Source organism: Carex rostrata, chromosome 2 (genome assembly GCF_964058835.1).
Source record: "Carex rostrata chromosome 2, lpCarRost1.2, whole genome shotgun sequence".
NCBI lineage: Eukaryota > Viridiplantae > Streptophyta > Magnoliopsida > Poales > Cyperaceae > Carex > Carex rostrata.
Genome location: NC_135919.1, coordinates 6533853 through 6545798, shown reverse-complemented (window position 1 = coordinate 6545798; position 11946 = coordinate 6533853). Strand labels below are relative to the sequence as shown.

At 36.3% G+C, this 11946-nt stretch overlaps 1 protein-coding gene across 1 annotated transcript; it reads right to left on the bottom strand.

Annotated features, from left to right (window-relative positions):
• Positions 1–4311: 4311 nt before the first annotated feature.
• LOC144571724 (uncharacterized) lies at positions 4312–11474 on the bottom strand. Its single transcript, XM_078321096.1, has 8 exons — positions 11013–11474; positions 9634–9954; positions 8824–9095; positions 8347–8488; positions 7852–8217; positions 7308–7439; positions 6744–6872; positions 4312–6447 (listed from the first exon to the last, which is right to left on the bottom strand). Exons 1-8 carry the CDS (start codon positions 11067–11069, stop codon positions 4522–4524), a joined length of 3345 nt encoding a protein of 1114 aa, XP_078177222.1. The 5' UTR covers positions 11070–11474; the 3' UTR covers positions 4312–4521.
• Positions 11475–11946: the final 472 nt, after the last annotated feature.

Below are 11946 nucleotides of genomic sequence, written 5' to 3'. Positions count from 1 at the left end.
TTAGAGAAATGTTCTGATACCCCGAGTCATCATACTTGAGCGAATCTCCCAAGTAATTTAATAAAAAAAACTTTCAATGTTGTCTAACTTTCATTTTCAGTGCTAATATCAAAACATTTAAAACTATGTTTATAACATTTTACAATGCTACTCGTAAGTATGTAAACCTTTGTCTTAAAGCATTAAAATTATAAATCTGCATAGTTTTAACTCCTAACTACTTTTGTCTTCAATTCAAAAACGAAAAAAAAAATTTCATCCACTCTTTTTTATTTTTTCTCTGATCATTATAATTTATTTTTTTGATAATCTGTGATAAATTTTACGAATCTAAAAATATGAACGTTTTCTACTCGATTTTATCTTTCAAATAAGATCCATAAAAAAATAATTTTGAGTAATTTTAAAGTCATTTGTTTTTTTTAAAGTAAAACCTATGAGTACTTTAAATTTTTAAGTTTTTAAATCTCAGTCTACAACCATTCAAATTTTTAAGGCTTTGTACATGAGGTTTATATGTTTTGTAAATGCAGTATTATTGTTGAGGTTTTAATTCTTTGTACATGAGGTTTATATGTTTTGTAAATGAGCTTTGTAAATGCAGTATTATTGTTGAGATTTATATGCGTTGAAATATTATTGTTGAGGTTTTAATTCTTTGTAGATGAGGTTTATATGTTTTATTCTAGAGATTTAAAGTATTCTTAGTGAGGTTTATATACTTGTGAACAGAGGTTTAAATTATTTTGAAGCAAAATTAAAAAAAAATGAAAGTCACAGAGATTTAAAGTGGTAGAAAAAATTATAACACAAATATAACTCGAAAGTTATTCTTCATGGATCTCATTTGAAAGAGAAAATCGGATAAAAAAAACGTTCATATTTTTAGATTCGCAAAATTCATCACGGATCGTCGAGAAAATAGATGAGAATGATCAGAGAAAAAATTAAAAAAAGTGGGTGAAAGAAATCTTTTTGTTTTTGGCTTGAAAATAAAAATAGTTAGGAGTTAAAATTATATAAATTTAGAATTTTAATACTTGCAGACAGAGGTTTAAATGCTTGCGAGTGGTATTGTAAAATGTTATAAATAGAGCTTTAAATGTTTGGATATTAGCACTGGAAATGAAAGTTAAATAACATTGGAAGTTTTTTCTGTTAAACTATTTGAGAGATACGCTCGGGAATTTTGTTTGGGATACAATTATCAAGCTCCTAAATATTATACAATCATTATATTCCCCCTAGAATATAGGGGGAATTTCACGTATACCCCTCAAAAACTTCAAAATTACATATTTCCCCCTCTAAAGTTTGAAATTACATATATCCCCCTCTAAACTTTAAATACTCACAAATATACCCATTTTATTGTCTTTTATATTAAAACTCATTCTAAATTTATAAATTTTATTGTCTTTAGATTTAAATTTGAGTTTGATGGGCTTTATATGCTTTTAATAAAGGGTAAAATGAGTATTTTAAGATTTTAGAATGAGTTTTAATATAAAATACAATAAAATGGGTAAATTTGTGAGTTTTTGAAGTTTAGAGGGGAAATGCGTAATTTCAAACTTTAGAGGGGGAAATACGTAATTTTGAAGTTTTTGAGGGGTATACGTGAAATTCCCCCTAGAATATAACATACTTCAATTCTACAAAGGTGTATTATCCTTGTTGTGCTTTCGCACAGTGTGAGCTATACTGCACCTTTCCTTGAATACATTTTGACTAGAGGAACCCAAAATGGATATCCGACCCCAGTGCCAGCCCAAAACCCATGATCTGCTAAATTCACATCACTTAATTAATAAAACTTAAGCGCTTAAGTAGATTAAGTGTTTTTTCTATTTTTTACGAATGGAGGATATACAGCCTATAAATTTCATGAATAAAACATAATTTGTAAGAACCAACGTCTTATTTACGACGGTTGTAAAAGACAATGTAAAAGAATAAAAAGAAATATCGAAGGCAAGTTCTTTTAGTTGACTGGTGAGTGTATCAAACTCAAGCCAATGGGTGCGGTGTGGCCATTCAACGTGAGACAGTTGATCAAGGGGTATATAAAGGAAGAGGGTTCAAATATTTATATTTTTTTGTATTTTTATTATGTCTTCATTTTCAGAACTAAAATAACAAGTTTAAAGTTTAAATGTCAAAAAAAAACTATTAGATAAGATTCATATTATTCTCTATGCATACGTAAAAGATCATGATATTTTGATTTTATTTAGAATAGTATCAAGGAATTGCAAAAATATATTTATGTGGATAAATTAAGGACTTTATTTATTTTTTTAAGTTATTACATATGAAACCAAAATAAAAATAAAAAGTGATAATTATTTACTTACATCTTACAATTTTATTTTTACATATAAATCTTAGAATTTTGTTATTAGAAAATTAAAAAATAGAGTTATGCTCCTTTAGTTATTAAAAAATAATGGACTCTCCCATGCACAAAATCAAAGTTCTAATTAGCGCGCTACAGTGGTGCTATAGCGTTTTTGGACCCTAAACGCTAAGCTATGGCATAATAACGCGCTATTTGAGCTACGGACGCTATAGCGCATAGCGTGTAGCGCAAATAGCGCCCGCTATGCAACATTTGCTATTTTTTTTCAATTTATATGAGCTTTAAATAAAAACTCGGATTAAATTTTAACTGTAATTTTTTTTTTGCAATTGACGTACTAAGCTTTATATTAAACTATTAAATATTTAATAAGAGATCCATCAAACGAAATCAAAATAAGGAAGCTACAATGAGCTATACAACATGAGTTTTTTTTTTCAATTTATATGGGTTTTAAATAAAGGTTTATATTGAATATATTAAGATATTTCTTGAAGTAACAAAATGATACTTACTATACAGTAGTTTGAATATTTTGAATATATTAAGATAGTTAATTATGTCATAGTTAATTATGTCATGATGTCTAGGTTATTTTGAAATTTAAATAGAAAAAAGATAGATTATGTCATGATGCTGAATATATTTTGAATAGAAAAAGATTGATAGTTTATGACATTAGTATTAACTATGGATATTTTGAGTCGCAATTTGGACTTTGTATTGTTTTAATATAAATATTATAATTTTTTAATCAATTTGATATTATTTATTGTTCTATGAGACTTAGATAATGTTGATATTTAGTACAAATATATGATACAATTTTTATAAAAATAAGAAAACGCTATGTAGCATAACTTTTGTTATAGCGATACTATTCGATATAGTTTTTTTTGTAGGCTTCCCGCTATGATGCGATAAACGCTATTTAGAACCTTGCACAAAATAGTAAGTTGATGCTCTAAATAGATCCCAATATGTAAATAAATATTATACAGATTATTAAAATTAATAATTGTTAAAAATATATTATCAGAAGTCGAGGGTAATCTTCTCAAAATTTGAATTTGCTAATGTTATGTGCTTATGTTAAGGTCGGATCGTTAACAACCTTTCTCAAGTATAGTGGTTTGCTAACGGGTAGGGTACGGGTACCTCGGGTATACCCGGGTCGGGTAGTCGGGTAGGGCGGGTACGGGTAGGACGGGTACGGGTAGGACGGGTAGTCGGGTAGACGGGTACGGGTAGGTCGGGTAGGTTTTTAAAAGAGTGTACCCTACCTGTTTCAAACCCGTGCCCGTCTCGGGTAACGGGTACGGGTAACGGGTACGGGTAGTCGGGTAGGGTACGGGTATTTTTTTTTTTTTTTTCGTTTTTTTCGTTTTTTAATATTTTTTTTCTGTTTTTAATACTATTTTTTTTGGCGGCAAAATAATTTTGAATTTTGAATTTAAAAAAAACGGGTAAAGGTACACGGGTAAACGGGTAAAGTTGGTCGGGTAAACTGGTGCGGGTACGGGTAAAACGGGTGCGGGTAGGCGGGTTTCGGATACGGGTAAGACGGGTACGGATTGGGCGGATTTTTTTTCCGAATCCTTGAGTCCGGTCCGTCTCAAACCCGTACCCGTTTACCCGCCTATACCCGGGCACGGGTACGGGTCGGGTAAAACGGGTCATACCCGTTCGGGTTTTAGCAATTGTCTACTCAAGTACTATACGTCACACATTAGAATAAAACATTTGACTACTTTGGTCTCTGGGTCTTTTATAAGAAAATAAAAATGAACAACAGATTAGGTCGCATTAAACAAGAAATGTTAGATTTTTGCGTTTTATGACATGAAACAATTTTGACTTGATTTACAGCACAATGAGTGTAACATCACACCAAAATAAGGAAAAACTACACTTCATGACAATTGTTTAGCACAGTAGAGGTAAAAAACTTTGTTGAAAATGAGCAAAATTTATTTGAGAGGGAGAAGTAAAGACAAGCTATATCATTCTCTATCTTTTACACAATCCGAAGAGATTAAAAGCACAAACCAAGGGACACGGCAACCAATCAAAGCATAATACTAAAATTTTGCAATCGTTCATATAATCCTTTGCTTCTTTTTCCAAGAGGAAAAAAGCAGGAATCAACCCTGTAGCCTTTAGAAAAAAGAGAATGATCCTCCTTTTGAAGAAAACAAGTTGTATTCCTTCACATCACTATCCTCTCTCGCACACTGGAGGCCCCCTTTCTTTCCATCATTCAACTTTAGCTGGTCCCGGCATCCCATGGGGCCACCAAAGTGGAAGAGAGAAAAATGTGAGGGCTCCTCATTTTGACATTTCTCTTCATCATTATTTTTCATTAATTTGCTGTTAGGTTTCATGGACACCTGGGACATAGGAGTAACAACTCGCCTTTCCAGGTTTGAATTTTGAGGCGGCAAAACCCGCCTATTCCCTACTGGATCTGCACCTGAAGGGCCCAAACCTGGACGGTTCACCATTGTATTGTCTCTAGCCCCATATTGTTTGTACACTGGTGCTTGCTGGTTCAACCCAAAAGAGTGTGCTGTAGGAAAAGGATGTACCACTGGAGCCGCATACTGCATCGGAATACCATACCCCAAGTGATGATTAGGGTATGAGTAGTGACCTGGCTGAGAGAATGGATATCCATTCGTGGGACCTGCCCAAGAATTTGTTACAGGCTGGTTATGATACCCTATACCAACTGACGGATAGAAAGCAGGCCCGTGAACAGGCTGTGTGTGTGCAGGCGATACACCATTTCTCATGTGTACATGCTTAGTCTCATTTTCACCATCCTTTGTCACTTGACTTACCCGCAAACCAGTACCATTTTCTCTCTCTGGGGGTGACATAAGAACACCACATTTTCCGGGGCTGTCTATTTTTGAAGGTAACTGTGATCCTAATTCTTTGGGCAGCTCTTTAGGAAAAATGCTATCATTCTTTTCACTAGTACATGTGGAGTTATCCCTGCCATCAGATTGTTGGCTTGCATCCTCTGAATCTGATGTGGAAGAAGATGACTCGTGGTGGGGACCACTCGATGAGCTGATGCTCGAGTCACCTTCACTTGGGCATGATGAACAATTATCCAAATCGTGGCTATGGTTAACAGGTGACCCACTAGAGGTATTGTACCTGGTACACATGTCCTGCCTTTCCTGGTGTTCCAAATTGCAACCTTCTCTGTGGTTCATGTCCTCAAATTCCCCTCCATTTTCACCCTGTTTGTGCTCATTACTACTACCACAATCAGCCTTGACAGGTAAATCAGCATTGGAATCCTTGTTGTTTGTAGTACTATTAGTAGTATTGGTAGTATGAATCTTCTTTCTTGAATCCATTGGTTCCCATACTTGCTTCAGAGTTGGATCCTTTTTACTCACACCCCCAGTACCAACACCACTACCTTTCTGCAAAGGAAAACTGTCAGACACGTACCCACTAAGGCTAAACTTAACACTTCGATAGTACGGCTGTCTCGGCTTGTATAACTGTTGGTGGTATGCCCCATCCTGCCCGCGATCCCCACAACCGCACGAGTGGTAATCATACCGACCCCTTGATCGGTATGGCAAGTCAGAGATTCTGTTACTCTTCTTAGACACTGCATTTTTATTCCCTGGGTGGTCATTGATGTATTTGAGTCGCCTACGGGTCGATTTAGATTGTTCTAGAATGAATGACTCATTGGCATCCATTTGACAATGGTGGTACTCAGAGTGATCCCTGCTAGACTCCCCTTCTTCCCCTTGTGTATCAGTGGAATGGGGTACAATTTCAGAGCATTCCAGAGGCGATTCAGATTCTTCTGTTGATTCGATGAATTTGTAGTGTTTCTGTGACTCTGGAGAGACTTCTTCATCACATGGAGATTTCGACTCTAGGAGGTTTGATTCTGATTCTACTTCAACTTCAGCTTCCTTATCACGGCTTTCTTTTCCTTTCAGCCTCTCTTTCCTCCTCAGCTTCTTTTCTCTCTCTTTGTTCCGACGTCTCTCCTTGCGCTCCTCCTCCTCACGCTTCTCTTTCTCCTCTTCTTCTAGAAGCTTTGTCTACAAGTGATTGAGAAAAGCCATATCATTAGAAATATTGGTAATTTGTCTTTTATTTCTGTTGAGTGCATTTGGCTGGAGTAGCTATTAGAGACTAATTAAATGAAATGACTAATGCTTAAGATTCTCCAAAAAGTTAGGTTCCAAAGGCCATTACAGCCACCTAAATTCTATATGGTAAATAGGATACTCAGATATACGGATTGTACCTCATGCATTTTTCTTTTTAATTTCTTCATTATGATTTCAGCAGACTCAAGAGAGGAGCAACAGAGATTAAGCACACATTTCAATACCTGCTTTTCTAATGTGATGATTTCTTTGCAAGCTACGTGGACACAGTCCTCAAGTAACTTCAAAGCCAGAGAGACAAAAACACTGTGCGCATTTTGCCGGGCAGTACCTTCCCTGAATGCCTTCTCTACCTGAGGAAAACAAAATTATTTAAAATTAATACCACAGAAAATTGTGGTGCTACAAAATGCCTTAAATGAAATCATCGGTGCTACAAGATTATCGTAATTACAACAGTCATTGTTCTTTATTCAAGTGGATCTTCACTTGTAACAAAAGTAGAAAAATCAAAATTTGTTTTTTTTAAAGAGACAATCTTGATGAGATAAGACTTAATTAAAGAATTTTGATCACAAAAAAAACACATGAAAGAAACACTAATGGCATGTGCTGGTTATACAACTTCCTGAACCCTTCTGCTAAAGTTGAAATTTAACCAAGGTTTTTTTCCAGGAAAAAAGGCTAAATCCTAGCACTGCCATCTAGAACAGAGCCAAGCAAGCTGCTGCATATGCAATTTCTTTTTATTGATATAAACTGAAAGAAAATCTGGACACAATTTAAACCTGTTCTTTAAAAATGACAGTAGCGGCATCCAAAAGGAACTCTCGTGCAAGCTCAGGGCTTTTGGCATGCTTCTGAGGATGGGACCCATCCCCATCCATGTCACTCCCATCCCTCTCCATTGCATCCTCTTCCTGTTAAAAATTTATAAAATAAATGAAGGAAAGAATTAGCAAATGTCAGAATCAATGTTATTTGGTTTGTGTTGCGCATTTCACATCATAAATACCTCAATGTGTATGGGTACTGGTGATGCATTTGCATGCATCAAGGGTTTCAATTTCACTCAAATTGAAACAGGAATTAACAAACCCTTGACTAATCCAAGCTTGACATATTCAGTTCATTTGATTAAATTGCAAGGTTTTACTCAAACTTGTTTATAACATACTACAAACCTTGAGTAATCCAAAAAAAAAAATCATCTATAAACAAAATAAATAGAGAAATAAACAACAACTTCTAGATGAGACCAAAATAGAAACAATGGCCACTGGATTCAGCCAACCGTTATGTTTCAAAAATAGGTTGAAATCTGTGACTTACATCTTCTTCCTCAGCTTCCTCGGCATGTTCAAAAAACTGCCGCATGCTCTCTCCCTTGGTGATGCTCACAAACCCATCCCCGACAATGAGCCTCCGATGCACACACAACTGCCCCTTCAAGGCATGTGCTTTGACACACAACTCGGTGATACGGCCATCCAATCTGCAAGCTCGCAAGGAAATGTAGCACGTGCTGATGCTAGTCAGGTCAAGACCAGTATGTAGGACCTTCCTGTTCATGCCTACATCCTGGTAATCCAGTATGTCGCCCTTTCCTTCACTCGTTCCCACAGCCCAATCAAAGTGGTGGTACTTCCCGTCCGAGAACAACTCATGCCAGTCCGCCTGCACGCAGTCATCTGACACCTGACACAAAACAATAATTTTACATTATTAGGCTGATTTTCAGCTTTTTCAAATAGTTTGTTCTGTTTTTAGTCGAAAATAGAATTAAGCTCCAAAAAGAACATGGGTTCAGATGGAGAAAAAGAAAACCTCATAATGAAAAGCAGTATCAGGGCCACAAAACCAGCTCGTACAGCGTGGTTCCTTTCGCATACGCTTTAGCTCCTTTAGCTCTTTAAATTCTCGGATTACGTTTCTTCTGCAATCTCTACAAAATCTCTTGCTATCAAACCTGATAAATGCAGAAAGCATTAGAAGAGAATTGCAGAGAGACTTGGAAAGGACTAGTTAAGAATTGCTAAAAAAGGCAATAGAAATGCATTGCTTGTTCCCATCAATGCCTTTCTCACTTTCATTAACTCTCCTCCTTCCTTCGATGGAGTACACCTCTCTCACAATGCATGTCCTTATTTTCTTTGTCCTCTGCACTTTGCAGCCATCCATTACCATTTTTACAATAGCATATACCATATTCCTTGGGTAAATAATAGTGCAAATTTAGTTTCTTATATCTCCGGTGCTTGAAAACACAAGAAATTGTTTTAATTGTAACAAAGCATTGGTCACCTATACATTAGGCGTTCGATGAAATCCTCCTCTTTCATCTGTAATAGAGAAGCCCTAGTCTCATCCCCTAGAGCTGACCAGAAATCCATCAGTGTGTCACATGACAGTCTGGCTGTGTGCAGGGCACATGTCTCACGGGTACCATGTCCACGGCCATAGCCACCAAGACTGCCACCTCCACCTTGACTTATCCAACCCCTCCCCTCCCCTCCACATGCATCAGGGTATAACATCTCCCTCTCCCGCTCCCTTGCACGTGCACTGTCAAACACCTGTAGAAATGATCATTAATTAACTAAAAATGTATCAATTTTTAAAAAGCTACAAGTTGTGCATATTTTAGGAGACTAAACTAACGGATGAGTGGTTTCAGCTTACAAGAAATCATATTCGATGTCTAACCACGAGGGCTCAAATTCAGATTTCAAACCAAAAAGAGCTTGACTCGAAGAAATCTCATTTTCAAGAAGATAACTTCAATAAGACGAGAACATTTGGGAAAACAATATAAGAACTATTACAGAAGTTTCAAGTTTGATTTACTGGGCAAGGCAAACTGCGAGGCAAAAGTCATCATGTATTAAAACAAAGGATAAACTTGGCAACTAAAAGTCACATATTAAAGTAACCTGACAAAGGGTGAATGTATAAAAGAAGTTCAAAATAAGTATACATGTAACCAGTTAAGATCTTGTTTCAAATAAGCTTAAGATACTGTTCATTAAGAAAACACTCTACAGTGACTTGAAATGGAAAATTTGTTCAAAGTTTATATGTATTCTCCTATCAAGTCTAAACAGAGTGACTTACATTCTGGAGAGGTCTAAGAGACCGAGAATTCATAAAGCACTCTAAAAGTGTTAACAATCCATCTTTGGTAGCAGCAAGGCCTCCCCATGGGTGCACAGCAGGATCTTGTGCCTCCTCATCCTCTAGATCAAGAGTATTCCCCAAGCTACCCTCATGGTGCTGTTGCAGAGACTTACCATACATTACGATCTGGGTGAAGCTCTCAAGAAGTAATCCATTGCACCTTGAGCAGTAAAGGTTCTTTCTTGCTTGCTCAAAAAGGGCTTGCTTATCAATTCGCAACAAGCTACGCCTTGCCTGAATTGGCAACTCTCCCCAGAACTGCAAAATGGTAAATTCAGCAGAAGTTAGCAATCATTGACTATTATTGAAGGAAACACAGTACATTTTGTCCTATGAAAAGAGGCATGTATGATTAAGATCCTGCTCTCTAGTTTCTTAAGCAGACCAAATGAGAGGAATGTTTATTAAAGAAACATTTGTAATATAATCAATTTTTTCATCCTGGTATCCTATCATCATTAATAATATATATGACATTAATTTCTGATAAGGCAGTTACAAAATAAACTTCTTGAGGTGAAGAAATGCCCATGGCACCCTAATTTGGATAAAATTTTAAACAAATGAATTCCTTGCGACCCTTGTTTTTCTTTCAAGGTTTACAGCAAGAAAGCATCATAAGACAACATAGATATGCCCGGCGACCGTTACAATGGGAGAAAAGATGCTGTAATCGAATGTACAGATACTTTTTTCCATTGTAAATTCTGTTTACTTTACCAGCTAAAAGTAACAGAAATAAAAGCACTTCTCCTACTTAGAATAAATATTAATGTCAAATCGAGGATAAAGATAAGCCAAGTTGCACTGACTTATCTAAACTGAAAAAACAAACAAATATATTAAAAAGCACATAGAAAATACAGCTTATGAATCAATCAAATTCAAGACTAATCCGACTATTTCTCTTATTCCTGAATCATTTTCAATATGCATTCACAACTTATCATTCACAAAACTAAGAACATGTCGCAGTAATTTTCTTAATCATGAATTTCCATCTTACAAGCTATAAAAAGCCCTATCATCACAAAGGCATGAACCTATCAATCCAATTCTAATCCAGTAATATATGCCAAATTATAACCTTCAATTCTGCATCCAATGCTGTTTTATCAATAAATAATCGCGCAGCAAATATAAGTGCATACAAAAAGATTATTTTAACTCTTACGAATCCCATCTAAACGTGACAAAGATGAAAAACGAACAAGAAAATTCAATCTAACTTGGACAAAAAGTATAGCGATGTATAAGATTAAAAAAGAAAATTCTAAAAAATTGGATCTAAATAGAAAAGAACCGATAACGTGTACCTTTTGTAGACGATCGATTGTGATCTCATCACGATGCCTCGACCAGATGCCGGGCATCTCGTCTCCTTGCACAAATGAAAAAAATTAAAAAATCGATCTATTTATTCCCAAATCGGATCTGATCAATCAGATGCAGCATCCAATAAGGCGGCGGCGCGATCGGGGAATTGGAACCGTGGCAGCGGATCCCTCGTACGGATCGCCGGTGTGAGAAGAATAGAGAGCGGAGAGAAGATGAGAAATAGAGAGAGAGAGAGGGGGGGGTTTCTTTTGTTTTGTTTTTATGGGTGGTGTGATGAGATTTGTTTTGTTGTTTATATTTTTTATTTATTTATATTCGTTTTTTTCTTTTTACAGCTTTTGTTTTCTTTCTTTCTCTCTCTTTCTCTTTCTTTCCCTCTCGCGTGGTCTAATATGGGAGAGAGATGAAGAGAAAAGGGTTGTTACATACATGGTGCACACGGAGGAGAAACGGGGCGGGTAGGGTTGAAAGAATTAGCGAGATAATCACGGATGGCTAAATGGACGAGGAGTACAGTAGTTACAAAGTATTAAGATTGTGGGTCCCATGTGTCATGATAACATTACTTTGTTCAACGTGTACGCGATTATGTCGTCGAGATTTCTCTAGTTGCCTCTCTGTTGTAATGTGCAGTTGCTCTCCAGTAAAGTGTCCTCTCTCTGAAAAGTGGGACCCAAAAGTCGGTTAAGGCTAGAATTTGAAGGTAGTTTCTGAACTGGAGAGGACAGAAACAAGTAGAAATAGTTGGGACGGTCCTGGTTCATGACGTACCCAGCCCAACCCAAGCGTCCTTCCTGCATTCGGATCTCCGAACCAGGTCTGTGGGGCTATCTTACAGAAATGTGTATCATGGGCTCATGGCTAAGAATTAGATGAAACTGGAGTAAACATATCATGTGAGCTAAATGATTC

Excerpts from the sequence above, each read along its gene's own strand:
- LOC144571724 (XM_078321096.1), bottom strand. The coding sequence starts at position 11,069 with ATGCCCGGCATCTGGTCGAGGCATCGTGATGAGATCACAATCGATCGT. Across the intron at positions 9,955-11,012 it reads CAATCGATCGTCTACAAAAG|TTCTGGGGAGAGTTGCCAAT; the intron begins GTACACGTTATC and ends ACCATTTTGCAG. Across the intron at positions 6,448-6,743 it reads TCATCACATTAGAAAAGCAG|ACAAAGCTTCTAGAAGAAGA; the intron begins GTATTGAAATGT and ends AATCACTTGTAG.